Source organism: Rhipicephalus sanguineus, chromosome 4 (genome assembly GCF_013339695.2).
Source record: "Rhipicephalus sanguineus isolate Rsan-2018 chromosome 4, BIME_Rsan_1.4, whole genome shotgun sequence".
Taxonomy (NCBI): domain Eukaryota; kingdom Metazoa; phylum Arthropoda; class Arachnida; order Ixodida; family Ixodidae; genus Rhipicephalus; species Rhipicephalus sanguineus.
The window spans coordinates 35891854-35912727 of NC_051179.1; the positions used below are offsets into that span (position 1 = coordinate 35891854).

General features: G+C 41.7%; 2 protein-coding genes across 3 annotated transcripts in view; one reads left to right on the top strand and one right to left on the bottom strand.

The window, feature by feature from the left end:
• Positions 1-3893, bottom strand: part of LOC119389781 (protein neuralized) — a 37989-nt gene extending 34096 nt beyond the window's left edge. For both annotated transcript variants that reach the window (XM_037657170.2, XM_049414539.1), the window contains exon 1: positions 3674-3893. In XM_037657170.2, the coding sequence (XP_037513098.1) occupies positions 3674-3698 (25 nt within the window). In that variant the 5' untranslated portion in view covers positions 3699-3893. The remainder of the gene's footprint in view (positions 1-3673) is intronic.
• Positions 3894-4132: 239 nt separating this feature from the next.
• LOC119389782 (DNA repair and recombination protein RAD54B) overlaps positions 4133-20874 on the top strand; it is a 39112-nt gene continuing 22370 nt past the window's right edge. The window contains exons 1-8 of the mRNA XM_037657171.2: positions 4133-4378; positions 10526-10722; positions 12021-12144; positions 12234-12255; positions 12744-12798; positions 13518-13605; positions 19085-19199; positions 20318-20484. Of these exons, the coding sequence (XP_037513099.1) occupies positions 4283-4378; positions 10526-10722; positions 12021-12144; positions 12234-12255; positions 12744-12798; positions 13518-13605; positions 19085-19199; positions 20318-20484 (864 nt within the window). The 5' untranslated portion in view covers positions 4133-4282. The remainder of the gene's footprint in view (positions 4379-10525; positions 10723-12020; positions 12145-12233; positions 12256-12743; positions 12799-13517; positions 13606-19084; positions 19200-20317; positions 20485-20874) is intronic.

Consider the following 20874-nt stretch of genomic DNA (forward strand, 5'->3'; position numbering starts at 1 on the left):
TTACTTATGTTCGCCCACAGCTAGAGTATGCAGCATCCACATGGTCACCATATCAAGACTACCTAGTACGTATGTTGGAAGCCGTCCAGAATAGGGCAGCGAGATTCATCTCTGGGAACTACGACTATCATTCAAGCATTACACTAATAAAACAAGACCTTGCATTTCAGTCACTGGAAGAACGCCGCACAAGTGCTCTTTTTTATGTCTGTTTCACAGGTACATTTATAGTGATAAATTTCATTGTTTGCCACTTCATTCTCTTGTGCGCACATCCCGACGCATCCACAACACACGTAGCTTCATGCGCATTCATGGTCACACGCAGGCATTTAACTCATCATCACTACCTCGAGCCATTGCACATTGGAACGATCTTCCTGATCACATTGTATCCATCCCTAATCGTGAAACATTCCGTGATAACCTGATTTCATTGTACTCTAGCATTGTATAACGTTGTTCCGTCTTGCTGTTTGTTATCTTTTTCTTTTTTTTTGCTTTTTGTCTGTATTCCTCTTTATTGTTTTGTAAATACTGATGCCCCCCTTACTCAATGCCCTTCAATGGGCCTGTAAGGCATTTTGAATAAAATAAAAAAATAATAAAATGCTGCTTGTTCGTTTCTGTTTGATTAATGGAAAAAAGAACCTCTTTGGGGTTGCCATGGGGAACGGCGCGTGTGGTTCAAAAGTTCCGTTTTCACTGAACTGCGCTTTGCCCGGCGCCCTGCTTCGCTCAAACGGTCGCGTCTCAGTGGCAGTTCCGGTATCGCGCACTTCCCCGTGCGTTTTTCATGCTCTTGAAAGTCGCTCTGACAGAAAGTTCGACAAAATTCTGCATGCATGTGATGTTGCCGGATGCCTGAATGGTACACGCCGCCGCGCAGTAAAGGCGGGCAACGTTGGGCACGACAACAGTGACGTGAGAAAGACCGCTTTCAGGCGGGTGATTTGAAGTGCGTTAACGCGATGCGGACCACTAAAACGTGATTTTATTTAAAAATAAGCACTTCCTTGGCACAAAAGTAGCACTACGAGGTTTCTGGACCGCTATTTCAACAATCAATGTTGACTTAATATTTGCCTTTAGTGTCCCTTTAAACACCAGATGGTCGACATTTCCAGAGCCCTCCACTAGGGCGTGCCTCCTAATCATATTGTGGTTTTGGCATGTAAAACCCCAGATATTATTATTTCTACCAATTAGCCTGTCTGAGGCACCTACTCCTGTTAAAGGGGTCATGAACCACTTTTCCAAGTAATGATCTAATGGCCTCAGTATCGGAGTGTACTGCCTCCCGAATCGATTGCCGCAAAAATTTCTCGAATCCATCAAGAATCAGCGGAGTTATGGGGGTTTGGCGCACGCTCCCAGCGCTTTCTCTCTTTTCTCGTGCCGGCGAGCGCACTGGAAGCTAGACAGGGAGGGATGGCATGGGGGAAAGAAGTTACGCCAGCACGCGTCATGAAACGCGATCGCTCTCCCGCTGTGATTCGCTTGCGCGAGTGCGGCTACCGTGTACTGAGGAGTGCGGCGCCGGCAAGTGGCGGCACCCCGCGGCAAGAAGCGCATCTGATCCGAACGCCGCTCTCGATTTACGTCGGCTATCGGCCAATAAGCATGCTATGTCTCTTGCGACGTACAGCGGACAGATGGCCCGCCCACCGACGAGAGTGAGAACCGGCCTCTGTTTGAAAAGAGGGTGCCTGGGGAAACGGCAACTTCGCGCTCCGCTTGTGGCCATTACGCGGCGCGCACGACTGTAATATTTGGCAGAGCAGTTCATAGCCGTGTCAGCTTTCCGCAGGATGTGTTTTTTCAATAAGCCCAAGGGGTGCTTCATGACCCCTTTAAGACAACTTGTATATCATACCAATTGTTGTGTTATGAAGGGTTCCTTGAACAGTTGCAAGCCAGAGTGACTGGCTGGCAATAACATAAGGAAGCTGCCCAATGGACTATAAGGGCACCTTAGTGGGTGTTTCCAAAGTTTGAGGAGTGTGAGGCTCTTATTCCCTTCTGTTGACATTGGTGAACGTTGCAACTAACAAGCTCGGGCAAACGCTGTTCTTGAGAGCCACTTTCACGGGAAGTGTCAAGCCGCAGATCTAGGAAGTGCTGCAGTTCAAGGAAGGCATCACAAAAAGTGTCACCGCCTGCAAAATGCATATTTGCACATAGTGTGTGGAAGCACAGAAATAACGTTCCAGCATTGGTAGTCTAGATATTTAATTAGTTGTAGCATTAGAGATGTCTTCAGTGAGGCTACAGCCTTGAAAAAAAAAAAAACATATTTAGGGGCCGCCTGAAGACAATTCTACTTGTGACAACATCCGAATAAAACTGACAAAAACGATTGGGGCAAACAAATGCATCCAATAAACGCCTCACAGGCTAGCATAGTAAACCGCCTGAAATCCACACCAAATGCACAAACTTATCTCCCAGCAGTGTGCAAGCATGCTCCAAGTGATACACTAAAATGTACTCTACATAATTTTTTTTCTTATGCTGTAACTTTAGTGCGGTCCCACGGTTCATTAGTAAGTACAGTGTTCTGAAAATATAATGTGTCGCTTGTCAGTCCTTACAAGTACGCTTTTGCCTCGGCACCTAATTTCGTTTGCAACGTCGTGGTACGACTAGCTTTCTATATAAAGCAGCAGAAAGGCTGCCGCGCGGCGTTATAGATAAGACCAGAGTTGAGCTAATGCTGCCGGAAATTGCCCTTCATAGCGACACGTTTGCAGCAGTATGGCTTAAGGCATGGTATATGCTCGTATGCTCAGGAAAGTTTTGATAATGAAAATAGTTTCAGAAATAAATAAATAAATATAAAGATGCATGAACACCTACTTTACCTTTCACACTATAACTACTACGCGCAAGTCCTCAAATTGTAGAGACAACACTTTTCATAAGTGACAACACATCAATAGCTTCCATAATAACTCCGTCGGTAGCCCAACGCCGTTTTATTTATCAGTAGGTAATAGCATAAATGCGCGCGCGTAACCTTCATCGCTCGCGATAGTGAACACACTGCAAACTAGACGTTGCAACGACTAAAGTAACGCGGGAGGCTAGCATAACATTTTAGGCCTGTGAGCGCTCAAATTCAAAAGGCGTGTAGGAAGGAAACAGAAAACCGATAACCAATGAAGTAAACGAGCACAGGGGAGTGAACCTTCAGCAGATATACAGTAAAACAAACCCTAAACACCATGGCGAGACAAAGATTGCAACTTCGCTCGCCACGCAAAAGCAGATGTTATCGGGAGACAAGGAAGACGCGAGAATCGGCCGCTCGAATGTTTTCTCCGTAAAGACGACTTTCTGAAAAACATGCCGCGTCCCCAAGCGCAAGGCGACGTGTTCCGAAACCACGCCGAGACTGTTATATTTACGCCCCACATTTCCGCGTTGCATCAGCGGGAGTGAAACGTTCCCGCACATTTTTTCCCGACGCGATCGGCCGGTCAAAGTCCGTTTTGGGTCACTCCAGGTCACGAATATTTGAACCGCGAAAGCATACATTATAAGTGCATAGCACCCGTGCAGCTTCGCCACACCCATACGGAGGATAAGGCACGGGGTACTGAATCGGTTAAAAAAAGAAAACGGTACGAGCGGGTGATAAGAGGGCCGTAGCGAAAATGCTGGCACTTACACTGTGTCGCGTTGGTGTTGCCCATGTCACTGACGCATCGAGACGAGTTGTTCTCGCCAAGGCTGTACTACATATTCCAGTTGAACAAGAAAGCACGGTTTTGGGGGCCGCTGCACAACGGTACAGAGAAGTGACAACGAGAACGAATTATTTACGCCGGAAAACAAGTCGGCAAGCTCACGCACTACGATCGCGGTTGCACAGCAGTGGCCAGATTAGCCAGATTTTGATTTGGCTAGAACGGTGTCTTTTTTCGATTGGCTTTGACTCAATAACAAACCATCTGGTGTTAAAAATATATTTTTTTTGTATTCAACATTCATTTTTTATCTAAAAATAACCAATCTTTATTATTATTGCTAGTATATAATAGTTTATTCTTCAATACTGATTTAATGCTTTTCTTTTTATTGTGGCTAAAGTTGACGTAGCAGGTGATTGGCGATTCTCGGCAGCAAACAAAGAAAGCGAAAAAATAGCGCGGTTAGGTTGATTCGTAAGATGCGTGCATAATGCGTGTATACAGTGTATTATTTGAGAAACTGTTTCTCCCTGTTTATATCAAACACATTTGAGTGGTTCGTAAACTTCAGACGCGTGTAAGGAAACATGCGCAAGTCATCAATTCTTCAGCAATCTGCGAATAAGAAGTTTAATAGCCCCTTCCTGAAGCCTCTATCGACTGCTTCGCCTGTGATAGAAAAGGTAAATGTTAGATTATGTAACGCTTTTATTCTACGCGTCTCAACCTTTTAAGAAATTTAAGTTCTAGGGTTTTACGTTCCAATACTGCCACATATGAGGCGCGTCGTAGTGGGAAACTCCAATTTAATTTTGACCGCCTGGCGCTTCAGCTAAAACGTGCTTAAATCAAAATACACGGGCGAATTTTCTTGCTTTTCGCCTCCATCGAACGCGCGCCCTCGTAAACTCTGCAAAATGTTGAAGTAGAAATATCGATTGTGCAAAATTATCGCATTGACCCTAGTGGTAGCCCGTGAGCCCACACATGACAGTCGCAGACGGTGTTCGCTACATTTAGTCTAAAATAGGTGTTCACAAATGGCACGCTTGAAAAATGGGACGTTTGCTTGCTTGCTTGCTTGCTTGCTCCTTGCATTTGGCTCACACCCACACCGGGGGATTGGCCAAGAAGCCGGCGGTTACAGTCAATTGAAACATTGGGTTAAAAAAGAAAATCAGGGAAAGGGAAAGGTGGCATTTTTCAAGTAGAATAAGGTGATTCTAGTGATAAGAGAAAAGGAAATAACGAAATAAATAAGAATTTGTATTCGGGAAAAGGGGATGGGAAACCATAAATTGATAAACAAAGGATTAGCAAGGTAATCTCATCGTGTCAATCAGGAATTCGCAGAGGGCCCCGCAGACGTTCCTTTTACTGAATTCCAATGAAGCAGCCCCAAAGGAGAGGATATTTAGAGTACTTAGTGATATTCCTAATTTTTTAAATAAAATTTCAAAGCATTTTTTTCTTTGGTTTTTAAAACGGTGGCATCTTAGAAGATAATGGTCGATATTTTCGGGTTCGTTACAGTTGGGACACAGAGGGGATGGGACCAGACCAGACCTGTTTAAGTAGAAATTAAGCGGTGGAATACGACATCTTAATTTTGTGATGGATACTTCCAATTTACGCGTGGGACACCATTTATTATTCCACGCAAATTGCAAGTGTGAATATTCTGAATTTGGTATTTTAATCTTTTCTGAATCTTCAATAAGAGAAAATTTTCTGAACCTCACCGCTGTGACATAAGCTGTAGGAGGCATAACTGACAAAACTGGGCCTTCAAGGGATACTCTCGCGAGTGAGTCAGCCATCTCGTTTACAAATATTCCACGATGACCTGGAACCCATATGAGCCTCACTAGGCGAATGTTTATGGGGATTAATGACCTGAATGTGTTTAGAATAACTGACTCCGAAGTTGTAGTGAGGGACGAACACACAGATAATGAATCGGTCACTATAACAGCTGTCGAATGATTTGCGGGAAGTTTTTGAAGGGCTAAAATAACGGCCATTAACTCCGCTTCAAATATAGGCGTATAATCTGGAAGGCGTAATGAATATGACCAGGATAATGATTGGGAGAAGATACCCACCCCTGCTCTCTTATCATTCATGGATGCATCTGTTGCAATTACATTATCAATTCCTAATTGTAAGAGGTGATCTTCGAATACGCCAATTAAATACTTAGAGGGCAAGAGTTTCGCATTTTCTGGGAATATGTCGTCGAATTCTATTTTTACATTGGATATGGATTTATCTAATGGAATGATTTCGGAGATATTAACATTTAGGGGTTCCAGCAATGTTTGAACAAACAAAATCTGAGGTTTATGAAGACGGGACCAGTGCTCATTGAAAAAAGCACTCGATTCAGCAGAAAATACGAATTGCAACCGTCTTGGAGTAGCTTCATATAATTTTAAATATGTTTTAACTGTCAAAATACGGAATCTGCAAGCAAGAGTGGGTACCCGAGCTTCTTGATACAACACGCTATTAGCTGTAAATTTAGGAACACCAAGACAACTCCGAAGAGCTTGGCGCTCTAAGAGAACCAAAGGAGTAATCTTGTATGCTGGCCCACCAGAAAAAAGCACGCAACCAAATTCAAGAATCGGGCGAACATACATACGATAAATCATGATCAGGGTATCTCTGCGTAGCCCGGAACGGAGCCGACCAAGTTTAGTTATCATTCCGACAGCGCGTGTAGCCTTAGCTTTAACATGTTCAATGTGACTACGCCAGCTCAGTTTTTCATCATATATTACTCCCAGATATTTAATACAGTCCACTTGGGGAATTCTTTCTTGCCGATAGTGAAGAGAAATATTAACAGGCATATGTAAAGGAAAAACAATTATGGCACTTTTGGTAACGTTTAGTTGCATTCGAATATCTTCAAACCAGGAGTCTAATGTTGCTAAATATGATTGCAACGTTGAATGGAGTAAATGTATATCATAATCAGATGCGAAAAACGCAATGTCATCTGCGTATACATACACTTGTACCTTATCACACAGTGGAATCGAACTTAACAAGATATTAAATAAAACAGGTGAAAGAACAGAGCCCTGGGGAACACCTCTCGTTTGACTATGCTTAGACGTAGAAACGCCTCGTTGGGAGCAATAAAATTTTCTATCTTTTAAAAATTCGTACAGCCAATTTGTAATATATTGCTGGAAATTTAATTCGTTGAGGGCATTAAGGAGAATGATATGTTCAACGCTATCATATGCCTTGGCTAAATCTAGGGTTACTAAAGCCGATAATTGTCTTCTGTGCCGGGCAAGCTTTATACGAGCCTCTAAATCGACATGAGCACACCATATCGAGCAACCGGGTCGAAATCCAATCTGGCACGCGCTCAGTATTGCTTTATCTGTGATAAACTTCATAATTCTTATGTATAAAATTCTTTCTATTAATTTAACGACATGGGACGTTAGAGCGATTGGTCTAATGTTGTCTATCTGCATTCCCGCTCCCTGTTTTTTAAGAAGGGGAACAATTTTTGCAAGTCTCCAGTCAGGAGGAATCCAGCCATTTCTAAGGGAGTGGTTGACGACGTTAAGAAGATCGTTTGGAGAGATATCAAATAATATCTTTAACATTTCTGACGTAACTCCATCTGGGCCTGGAGCTGAATTAGGGAGAAGGTGAATGACATGCGCAAGTTCTTCCATATTTACTTCGATAAAATCGTTCACACATGAATGCTTCACAAACTTTAGTTGTAACTGTGATGTAAATCGCTTTTCAAGGCCCGATGCAATTTCAGTTAATAAATCTGCCAATTCCTTAGGTGAAAGAATAACCGAGTCAATGTTTACGGGCGCTGCAATAGCCTTACGACTACGAAGAAATCTAAACAGAGCTTTTTTATTACCACTCTTGGATAGAAAATTATATCGTTTTTCGTCATATTCATCTTTTGCTAATGATACTGTTCTTTTGAACATAGCTTTAGCGTACAAATAATTTCGCCAATTAGTAGGACTTTGGTTTATAAGAAGTTTCTTCCAGGCCGCTTTTCGGCGTCTATAATCTCTTGCACAATCCGAATTCCACCATGCACACACTGAATTTCCTTTTGCTGACGATATAGTGAACTGTGATTTTGTTATGGTACGTTTTAAAACCGAGCAAAGACTCATAGCTTTAACATTTCTCTCCATACTGGACAATGATGACAAAGTTGACTGTAAATTCTTTTTAAATTTGGAGTAGTTTACAAAATTTTGCGCCTGGTAGTCTACCGATAATACTTGCTATCTCGCGGTGATCTTTGTTGTTGTTGCTGCTGTTGCCTCCAACGTATGTACGGCACATACCCACAAGCGTGTATTCGCCAAGTTTCGCAGTGTAAATGTATTGAATTGATGGAGTGCCTTCCTCTCCTGTAACATAATGCTGTGTATTACCGTTACTCCACCATAAATTAAAAGTCTTTCTATTTTTACTCTGCAAAATAATGTTAAGGTACTAAATATAATCTGAAAGTGATCGTGTGAGTACAGGTTTCGTACAGGTCCTTGAAAACCCTTGAATTTGAAAATGACATTTTCAAGGCCCTCGAAGGTTCTGGAATTGTATTCTGTCCTTGAAAACCCATGAATTTCGGGACCAGTGTAGTCTAAAGTCCACAGTGCAACCTGCTCTCTGTTGTAGATTAGCGTCGATGCAGCAGACTTTCCATTTCACAAACAATACACCTTGCGAGTTTGCATGTATTCTGTTTGTTCATGCCTTGGCCTAACGTTCATTTCACTCCTCACCCGTCAGTGCATCTTGTCTTGCTTTCTCTCTTTCTGTACTCGTCTCCTTGCGACTTCGCTCGTGTATCCTACATTTATGCTGCTTTTTTCCCTGTCAAGGGAGCGGTACATGTGGTTAGTAAACTGTAATGATGTCAAGCCTTGCTAATACTAGAGAAGTCTCAGCACCTGTCCTGAACATTTGTTGTGTGTTGGGAACTACTTTGGATGGCATCAAGGCTAGTCTTTTCTACAGTGTAATACTACAGTTAAAACTCGATCTAACAAAATCCGATTTTACGTAGTTCGCAATCTAAGGAAGAAATTTGCATTCCCCGGCATGTACTCACAACGTTCAACATTGTTTTCAGCACAAATTAATGAAACTAACTTAGAAGTTTTTCCTGAAATATATTACTAAAAAGAAGCGCTATTTTTTTTTACACAGATATCATTTTTCTTCATGCGCGGGCACTGAAGCTGTTGCGTTAAAACATCTGTCATCCATAGTCACGAGCCTGGTTTTATTTTAACAAGGCTACACACCACCCACATGTACGGAACAGTGGACTCAACAGTCGCGCTGTTGCATACCACAAACTACTACGGGTGGCGGTGGCTTAGTGTTCCTCTCAACACTCCCACAGGAACACTACTGCGTGCTTTCGTTATTTCATGATTTATGTGACAGACGACACTGACCATCTCCTTGCAACTTTCTTGCTCGTCCTGCTCGCATAATGACTGCATTCGTTCTCCCCGTCTTTACATTTCGGCTGCGTATCATATTTCACATGACTGTCTACCTGGCCTGCATCGCCTGGACCACATATGTGAGGCTCAATGTTCTGCACACATGAACAGACTTTTCACATGAACACGCATGGCTTAGTGGCAAAAACAATGCCGTAGTAGATTTTGAGTGCCTCTATGTTACAATTTTAGGTTTCGAAGAACTGAAAAATGCCTTTCTTGATTTAACAAAGTAATTTGAGTGTGGTGATGACTTCGTTAAATTGAGTTTCAACTGCATAAGTGCGATAAATTAAGCCAGAATTGGAACATTGTTAGAGTAAAAAAAATCCTTATTTGGATGCCGTTTTTTAGTCCTTGAAAAACGTGTGACAGGCCCTTGAAATTCCTTGAATATCCGTGAATTTTCTCCTTTGAAACCTGTACAAATCCTGTGTGAATTTTTTGGTGAAGCCAGCATGGAACGGCGGCAAAAATTTTAGTCAAGTGCTTATAGTAGAGAAAAAAAAAATGCGTTTAATATGTCAAAAACAAAATATCACTTACTGGCAGACCACATGATGGGTATTGCATTAAGTATGTCTCTCTTTCGGGATTTTATCATTAGCCAAAGAGGAGGAAATGGGCCAACGATTCTGTATTTCTTCTTTACTAATTCAGAAAAGATAACTTCTATTATATTTTAAAGATTTCCTTTAAAAACTACCCAGTTCTTGGCCAGTCCCTCGGTGTGGCCGTGTGCCACAAGTTTAAGGATCTACTACCACTACTTGCCCACATAATGCACAAAGGTCCAATGGCGAGAACCCACTCATAGGCAAGTAAATGTTTGACCATGGTATCTGACATTGCAGAGGGGTAACTAATACACCACACTGTTGTGAGAGACAAACCCAGACACTAAGGCAGAATCCACCAATTCAGTAGTAGAATACAGTATCACCATCAGATACCCATCACCATCACCATCAGAAACACCATCAGTATCACAATCAGAAACACCATCAGATATCCTGAGGAGACGCAGATGGTGAAACTTGTAGAGTGTGCTGCACCGCTGACTATCATAGTTAATGTTGGCATGTGGTTATGGGACACGGTGGGGACATCTTGTAGATCTTTGCTAGAGAAGTGACAGTCGGGAGACGTTAAAGGTTGTTCGAAATGTTTGCCTTGCCCAGTGTCATCTCTGAGAGCCTCAGCTCGCTGTTGGCTCCAAAGCCACGAGTCCATGAATCTTATCAGCTTGCTAGAGAGGAAGGTCTTCTTTCATGACTGTGTTATGCTTTATCTTTGTAGGTACAGACAGATCGTCACATTGCTGCGACTGGATCTGACAATGGGGTTCGGAAAAGAAGTATCAGCGATATAATGAACCTTGTTAATCAACCACCACCTGCACAAGATGCGACGAAGAAGGTCCGTGTTGAGCATTCAGCTAGTGCGACACTAAGCCCCAGCTTTGGTTCACCACATGCTGAGAGCTGTCACGAAAGGTAACTAATTAGTTTGAAACGCTGCATCAGAATAGTGTGACATTGATGTTGCTTGCAGCATTTATTGTCCATGCTCTGTGAAAATCACAGCTAACAGAGCTTTTATTAATGTAACTTTTTGTGTGTTAGCAATGCACCGCACTGATTAGCCACTTGACACTTTCTTGCATTTTGTGAGCTTTCTTTCTGGCATGGAAAAAAAAAAAACTTTGTCATAGCACCTGTAGTGCGATAGAAACCTGGATCAGAAAATTTTCAGGGTGGTTTACAATCTTCTCATTGACACTTATGCTGTGATTATAATATTTGAGAAGTGGATTAATAATGACTAATTATTTAATTTATGTATATGCATGTATATGCATGCTACCTGTGTATGGCATGCCATATGTGTCAAGCAGATTTCATATTATTGGAATGGGAATGTTGTTCAGAGCAGGTATTGTGGTTGTCATTGAATAACTTCTCAGAATTTTAGACAATTGTTACGTGCAATGATAAAACATTTGATTTTCAATTTGTATCTTCTGTTTAAATCTTCTTAGACAACGAAAAAATTGCAAACAAATATTAGGCCTTGCAATCTGAACGTGATGCAATTTCACTGGTGCAAGCATCAGAGCTCTTTAGGGGCAGCGCAGTAGTGCTGGTGCACCATTACAGGCCTTATGCAGTGCACTAAAGTTTTTAAAGGTGTGAAATTTCTGGTACCCCAGTGTATATTGCACTAGTGTATGGTGCACCCATGCATAGTTGCACCCACATATATCTGGTACAGTGCCAGAGGAGGTCATGTGCAATTCTAAATCTCGCTGTTGTTGTCAGTACTTTGCCCTTTATGCCACAGTGCTACGTTTTTTTCCTTGGGCATGAAAACATTTGCTACACATAACTGCGAGGCACTGTCAGGTATCCATTGTCAAAAAGTAGTTGCAAAAACAGGCACAGCAGATGGTAACACCTTTGGATTGCACATTGATGCTGGGTACGACTGTGTTGCCCCTTCATAAACCAGCATGTGATAGCACCCACACAAACATCTTAATTTTCATTATTCTCTTCTTTTTCTGTTATCTTTCATACCTCTTGTCCTTCCATGCAGCACAGGGTTGCTGACCCCTGTTGAATGTCCCTATCTTTTCTTTGCCTTATCTTTGTCATGTTATCTCCTTTATGGCGATCTAAGAGTTTTAGATATTGGTTTACAAGGTGCTTCACTGTCATTGTCAGGCAGACTACACAGCCTCATCAAACTGTCTTTGAATTTTGTCACTAACTCATCGTTAATGTCTACGCAGTCCGCCAACACCACCGGCACCAGCTAAGAGTACAGGAACGCAGTTGCCCCTGTCTGAAGGATCGGGAGCCACTAACAATGCTCGTTACTACAGTGTCGTCTGGTGCAAGAAATCCACGAAAAAAGTGAGCTTAGCTCGTTTTTCTTGCCTTGTTGTTGCATTAGAATCTAAACTGGCAGAAATATTGATGCGACATTTGTCTTTCATGTGCAGCACAAGAAGTGGGAAGGCGATGGTAAGTAGCAATACTCTATTGAGACTTTGCATGCTTTAATTGCACGTTGAAATCGATGCATCTCATAAAGTTCTTAAAGGCACCATGTATCTTCTAGTATCTACATTAACTCTCCCTCCCTCCTCTTGCATTTCTTTTTATCGGAATGAATTGCAAAAATGCGTGTGTACCTATATTTAGATCACGTTAAGCAAGCCCAGGTGGCTAAAATTAATCCGTAGTCCCTCACTACAGCATACCTCATTATATTATATTGTGGATTTGTCATGTAGAACCTCGGAAATTGTTTCTTTTTCCACATTTTTGTTCTTTAAATCTCTCACCTCCTTTCTCTCGGATGGCAGGGTGGCCAACTGGTCGGCCATCTGGCTGATTTCACCGCCTCTTATTGTTTTGTTTTTTTTTGCTCTCTTATTTTTCTGGATCCCTTTTTGTTACTGTGTTAATGTGCTCGGAACTTACCTTCCATGGGCATTTTTTTGATGTAGCTGTACTCATCATCAAAGGACGGTCGGCCACATTGAGAAGCCTGGAGGGAAAAGAGTGAGTTTAGTCCAATTATTCATACGCATTAGATGTGCATTAGTATATTAACCGGTACCTTGTGTTTTTTTTTCCGAACGGCATAACCCGTATTATGCCTCACGCACAACAACTTTCTTAGTCGGAGGAGCAAACTTGCTTCTGCAGCAAATGTCATTTTTTTCTGAGAAACACCGAAGCATGTGAGCGAGCTATATACCACTATAAATGTTTTTCTCATGTTATGGTTTAGTAAGTTTAGTGAAACATCCTCTTCGTTGATGTCAACTGTTCACTCTTAGATGAAGAATGGTGCAGGAAAAACAAATGCTGAGAAGGAAGACAGGGCACGAGAACGGAAGAAGGGAAATGACTTGCAGTATGGGACCACCAGATCTGAATGCAAGGTCACTTCTCTTATTTTTGTGTGTGTGTTTTCCTTCTCATCCTTCGTTTTTCTGTGCTATATTCTTCATCAATATCGATTACCAACGTGCCCAGCATCCAATACTTGGTTCCCACTTGTTCCGCAGTTCAATTCATGTTATATTTCTCCCTTATGCAATATATGGGTATCGTATTTACATTTGTTGAATGTGCTATTAGAGCTCCTTTTGCTGAGGCTGAGTAAGTTTACGTGTTCTATATTGGAGTCTACAAACATAGAAAGAAGTATAAACTGATAAAATTCTCACCAACATTATTTTTCTCTGTTCATCCAATTCCTATAAACAATGCAGATTGGCATCTGCGTTTGGGTACAAAGTGAAGGAGGTCGATGCAATCGAAGAAGGAAGCATTTTCGGCATTGGTGGCAAAGAATGTGAGGTATAGTAAATTTATTAATGCATGAATTGTTTGAAGTGATGACTGTTCGTTTACAGAATTTCAATCATTGTCAATTTTTCACTGGTATAGAGCTGCTGAATTATAGTAGGGTGTGTTCAGATAAGGACAGACCAAGGGGGGTCCCGACTATTTTTTGTTTTGCACGAAATTTTTATATGAGCTGGGCAAATGTCTCTATAGAAAGGAATGAACCTTCGTTTTGCGGAAATTATCACGGATTTCTAGGAAAAAATTCACGTTTCACAACAGGTGGAAAAAGGCAATTCTGCAACTTTCAGATTTCACAACTTTGGAGGCCTATCACTAAAAACTTAACGCATTGTAGACATCAGTGTTAATTTTTCGTAAATCTTCAGCAATAGTACTATCGGCCTACGGAAATTTAAATTTGTGTGAGTGGCAGTACATTTTTGAAAAATTGACAAACTTTGATTTTTGAGCGGCTACCTCTGGCTGACCCCAAATTCAAGGGTCTTTTTTCGCAGTTTTCGCTAAAGCGCTGAAGCTGAAAATATTTCTCACAAGTCTACGAGAGGTTTTTCGCTAATTAAGCAAAAAGTTATGCGACTACACTGCATATTTGTTTCGTTATAAAATCCCAAAAATGCCATAATTCCAAAACTAGCGAAAATTGCAACATTTTAGGGTCGTTTTAAAAAAAATAATCATCACCGATTTTTATGAAAATGATGAACTATACCCAACCATGACTGCTAAATATTGTGCTGCAAAAATATGTTGCATTATTTTGTTTTAAGTGAGAAAATTTAGCTTATTTTATTACCCATGTATGGTCTTAACATCAATGTGTGGCATTCTAACGACAAAAAATTTAATAGACATATTTAGTTCGTAGCTCGCTTTTCTGGTTTTAATAATGACGATGGACGCAGCTTGTGTCTTTCTGACCGTTTTGAGTCACATAAAAGCTGAGCTTGAATTTTCAGAGCTCCTCTGTCTGTGTCCCTACCAGTACATTGAGGCAGCCGGCACCCGAGAGCGCGTACAAATGAAAGCCCGTGGTGTAGAGTGCAAATCTTTCTGCACGTCAACCATTTTAGTTCACATCATACCACGTATCTAACACAAAAGAGATTCAACTAGTGTTTCCTTAACAGTACGGGAAAATGTTATTGTTGCGTTAGTGTGCCTAGACCCCATTGCTCGTGGCTGGGTGGTAGAGAAAGGGGGCCAGAAATGTGACGTTCGCGTCTGTTTCTTTAAGGAAAATGATTATTAACTTGCCCTAAGACTGCTTGAGGGCCATATTTCGATGAAAATCCTGCAAAAATATCTTCCTATACTTTATTAATAATAAAAGCCTTCGTGTTACCATCTTCAACTGAGTACTTACCCTGATATCCTTCCATCAAGCAACGAAATTTATGGACTAGAGTTGGTTACAATAATGTACAGGTGGCTCGAGCATTACCATTGTATGGGGAATATTAAGACCATTGCGGTCTTAATATTTCGACGAATTTATCATTCGCAGAAACGGGTTGAGATGGTGGGAATGAGGGAGTTATGAATCTACAAGAAGCACACGTTCATGTTGCGCATTAAATAGTTTATTCACGTCACCTAGAATGAGTAATATCCATTCAGGCAATCAAATTTTGCACACTGCAGATTCACAACTCCTTCCACTCTGTGTCTGCGCACCGCGCTACGTACAGGAAGTTCCTTTGGTCCGATTTCATGTGTTTGCACATGTGGGCTGCCTGAATACCTTGAACCCGTCTGGCAAGTTTCCATTCCTCCTTCTTCAGTTCTCTGAAGGCTTCCACTTCACTCTTCTCCATATGCAGTAAGAAAACCTTTTTAAGTTTACTGGCTACAATAGTAACGAAATCACTTGCGCACTGAATGACCTCGGTGGCGGGTGAACGCAGGTTATGTAGTGTGGCTTGGTGTTTCACAAGGCCACTGATGCCGTCGCAGGCATTTTTGCCGTGCCCCGTTGCCGAAAAAAGCCACTTGGTTGTCTGAAGCTGACTGCATTGCAATTCGTGCAGTTGGAAGCGGTTCTTAAAATGGGCAGCTCACTCACAAGTGTTAGTTTCGTGTAAATTGGAGCATAATCTTCAATGTGATCCTTGATTTTTCTCAGGGCCTAGCAAGCATGTGCAGAGTCGTGGCAAACGACATCGCTAATTATTGCGTAGTTCCATGTCGACTTTCTTGTCGATACAACGCAAGTAAAGATGCTAATTTGCGTACTTTGGCAATGGTAAGATTGTACTTCATCTGGGAGTACGATGGACCAATTTTCGGCAAAGTCAAAGTGGAAAACAATGGAACCCTTTTCACAACACTGTTTTTCCTCGTGTATGGCATTTGCTTGCGTGCGCCTGAGGTAGTAATGAGGGATCCATTGCATGGTCACATTTGGAAATTCCTTTAGGAATGCTGGAGGCATCATGGTCTTCTTTATTAGTTCACCTGATTCCCAATTAAGTAGCAAATACAATTTCTTCGTCCGGCGCTATGCCAAGAGTTCCCAGGCTGAGACCATTCTTCACATGACATTGTTCGCACTCGCCTAAGAAGCATTTGGTGCTAGGCTGCGTGCACACACAGAACGCCTGCACATCATCAGTCGACATCAAAGACCCCGACGCATTTTTGATCCCGATAAGGCATAGTTTGAAATTTGCACAATATGCCCATACACACCCCTCCCGATGCGGTGAGCATTTGACCCATTCTGGGCGCAAAGATATGAATTTTGTCAGACCAACCGCTGACAGCGGATTAGCAAGTTTGTAGACTGAGTATGTCTCTTGTAGCGACCGCGTCAAGAAACGCTTCAAAATGAATTCGGCATTTCCATCTATGCGCACGCGCACCGCATCTTTCTTGTTTGGACTCTGTCTTGAACAGTCCAGCTCATCTTTTGTGTAGTATTCAAGGATTTTGTTGGTGTCTGCTTCACTCAATTTTTCTCTGCAGTACGGCTCCAAAAGGCTCCACACACCTTGTTCTGCAGCTATCTTCCTGGCCTTTAGAATCGTGTGCTTCGTTGCCTCTGGAATGAAGCGTTGCACCTCTTTTATTGTTAGGCTCAGATGTATCAAGGATAGCAGACGGCAGCACTCTCGAAAAGATGTGCACTTGATGTACGCTGTGTGTAGGTTTTTCTTCCAGCTGGCAGAGGCGCAGCAACTGAATTGTGATGGAATGTCTTTAATGCCGTATGCTGTGCGAATTCCGCATCGAATGTTTCTTACAGCAGCTCTAGTAATTTCATCTGCCTTGCGCTTTGCGTACGAGAGTCTCTTCCCTTTCTTTACACTCCGAGGAGGCTTTAGTGGCGACACTGCTGATGGGGCACCAACGACTGCCTTAATGCTTTCCATAACTTCCTCTGAAGTCTGGAAACCCTGATTGGACTGACTGGATTCCTCTTCCATATGCACAATGTCTTCCTTAAATTTCCTAAAGCAATTCTGGCACACAAAGTGCGATTCATGCACTCTGAGCGCTGTGTCAGCTTCCAACACTTTCTTTAGATTGTCATTTCCCAAGTCTGACACTGCGGAAATTCCTCTGAAACCTGATCTTCCGCTTGTCTCTTTAAGTAGTCGGCACAGCAATTTCGTTCAGGAAACTTCGCCATCAGAACTTTGCCACAGTGCGGTCTCTCGGTGACACAGTAGGTTACAGTGAGTATAAGGTACACTCACTTTGGGGTGAAGGTAGCGTCCAAGGAAGTTCTTAGTGCAATAACGAAAGTTCAGTAGCCGGATCGCAGCTGATGTCTTGACACCAGGGTTTACGTGAAGAGAGCTGCTTGCAGTGGGCTTCTTACTTACTCCGCAATCTCTATCTTATCTGCTTACGATAACTTATTATTAATAATAGAGGACGACACGAGAGTAACTACAATGTGATGAAAAAACTGTATCATTGACACACGTAGAAAACAACACGACTTCTTTGTTCGAGTTCACTATCCAGACTGACATACGGTCCACACCCAAAAAGCTTCTTTTCAGGGGTGAGGGGAACGCTCTCTCCTGTCTGGGGCCGACCGTTGCAGGCGCACCGCGGTGCGTCTCGCATTTCACGACAGTCATGTGTTCTCCGTCACAGGTTCTCGGAGTGCTTGGCTGTTATACGTACTTTTGTTTCCCTCTCTTGCGGGTGGCATTCAATTACGCTCTGGTCTTGCTGTACGCGCTCTCGTGTGCCTGGTGCCTCAATGTGCCGTAGTATGGATACAGACAGAGGAGCTCTGAAAAATTCAAGCTCACCTTTTCTGTGAGTCAAAACGGTCAGGAAGACACAAGCTGGGTCCATCGTCATTACTAAAACCAAAAAAGCGAGCTACGAACTAAATATGTCTATTAAATTTATTTTATCATTAGAACGCCACACATTGATGTGAAGACCATACATGGGTATTAAAATAAGCTCAATTTTCTCACTTAAAACAAAATAATGCAACATATTTTTGCAGCACAATATTTAGCAGTCATGGTCGGGTATAGTTCATCATTTTCATAAAAATTGGTGATGATTATTTTTTTTAAAACGACCCTAAAATATTGCAATTTTCGCTAGTTTTGGAATTATGGCATTTTTGGGATTTTATAACGAAACAAATATGCAGTGTAGTCGCATAACTTATTGCTGAATTAGCGAAAAACCTTTCGTAGACTTGTGAGAAATATTTTCAGCTTCAGCGCTTTAGCGAAAACTGCGAAAAAAGACCCTTGAATTTGGGGTCAGCCAGAGGCAGTCGCTGAAAAACCAAAGTATGGCAATTTTTCGAAAATGTACTGTCAGTCACACAAATTTAAATTCCCGTAGGCCGATAGTACTATTGCTGAAGATTTACGAAAAATTAACACTGATGTCCACAATGCGTTAAGTTTTTAGTGATAGGCCTCCAAATTTGTGAAATCTGAAAGTTGCAGAATTGCCTTTTTCCACATGTTGTGAAACGCGAATTTTTTCCTAGAAATCCGTGACAATTTCCGCAAAACGAAGGTTCATTCCTTTCTATAGAGACATTTGCCCACCTCATATAAAAATTTCGTGCAAAACAAAAAATAGTCGGGACCCCCCTTGGTCTGTCCTTATCTGAACACACCCAGTACCTAGTTAACGATTTTTTTATTACAGTGATGTTGAGTTATCACAGTTTATTTATTTTGACGTTATTGTCTTAGCATGCAAGAGTTCTATGCTACTTATGGTATACTAGTTTCACTATGAATGGCATCTTATCTATACGAGCCGACTAGGGCCAGGTTTCTCACGCTTGTTTTTTAACATCAGTGTTAATGTACTGTTGTTAAAACAGCAATAAAAATTTGCCTTAATCTAACAACACTCCAGTTCATTTCCTGCATATTCTTTGTATGTGGCTATCAATTCAGTGAATTCTTGTGATGAATGTTTTTTTTTTTATTGTCTACCTCTTTATATGTGTTTCTTTTTGCCACAGATCCAAGCATCCATATCTACTGAAGAGTATTTATCGGGATGCTGCTTCAGTGACGGCTTTGTACCTGCAGCCACGCAAGAAGACTCAAACCTGTCAAGTTCAGCACCTAGACTTAGTAAAAACGACCTATACTAATTGCTTGTACCGCCTTCTCAGTCTGTAATGTACATAAGGTCTTGACGACTTTTTGTAACATTTGTGGCACTGGCCTGTGCAAATAAATGGCTGGAAGAAGTCTCGAGATATGGCATGGCAACTGAAAAGCAATGCAATCGCGTTGAGATAATTCAATCTGAAATAAACACATGAAAATTCTGGTTCTCAAACACATCTTGAAGTCTTAGTTTGTGTTTCCAATTTGTTCCAGAGGCTTCTAAACAAAGGAAATCAGTAATAAATGAAGGGTAATTCAAACCCTGTTGTTTTATACGGAGGAACAAAGTAAAGAACAGAAGAACAGGTGATTGGCAGGGCATTCTTGGGGCATATGCAGTCAAATTGTATCCATGTTTGATACCACTGTTTACGTCGACGAGCCTTCAGCAAAATGGTGCCATTGAATCGGCTGCTTATAATGCAGTGGGGTGTTGCGCATAACTCGTCTGGTTCCCGACTTTAGCGTTGTAGGACGCAAGGACATTCTGTTTCTGTTTACGCTAGGACATTTTATTTCTGTTTACGCTTTAGTCAACTTATGTTGATATAAAGCTATTTAGTTTCATTCAAATAAAAAATGCTTGGTTCACAGAAGTTCTGAATTAACAGTCTCCTATTATACTGTAATTTTACTGGAACTATCAAATTTTTGTCATTGGTTTTTACAAAATTAAAACAAAAGGCAGTGTTTGAAAAAAGCAGAACAAAAAATAATATTATTCAATTCTACATAAGCTGTGACAAAAATATAAGCAGTGATAGCAGCAAGGGCAGTGAAAATTACACGAGTGCAAAAGTTAACAAACATCTGCATTATGAAAGCTATTGCATTCATAATGCACTGATGTAATTAATTAACTTTTCTGGGGTGACGAAATCGTGCGGGGAAGCACATGCGTGATAAAATTTGACTGGAGTGGTCTCTGTGTAAGGGCAGCAGCTTGTGAAAATCACAGATATCAGAAGTGCGACACTTGCATGAGTGCATATACGGTAATTGTGCTGTCAGTGTCAGCACTTCATAATACAGCTAATGAAGTACTACAGTTAATGAAAACTTCTTTCACTTCTACACAGAGACATCGGCACAACAAAATGCCACAGTCAAGTTCCCAGCTTTCAGAAGTCCTCATGTGGGAGGCCTTCCCTCTAATGTGAGCAGCAAAAAGGTTTTCAACCCACCACCCTGTCCACAGATCAAGCCGGACTCGCTAGTCATGCCACGCCCAAACAACATTCACCAAGTATGAGCATAACCTGCTTGTTGGCCACCTGCTATTTTTCGTAGGAAAAGAAAACACTGTAAACAATGTAATCTATGCATACTCTCAGAACTTGTGTATAGCACGTTACGTAGCAAGCTTTTGGCCCGAGTACAGTTGTGCCCAATATGAATTGCAACATGCTACCCATGGTCAAAGCGGTGCCAAGACTGCATGGTGGCACCGACACAGGAAAAAATCAGTGACGTTAAAACTGTTTTGGCTACTGGCATTTTCAAAACTGGTTTCACGTTTGCCGGTGTTACAGTGTAGGTTTGGCACCCCATCAACCATGGTCACCATGTAGCAGTTCATATTGAATGCCACTGTACATGGAAGGAAAACATTGTGACACACTTCTATTGCATCATT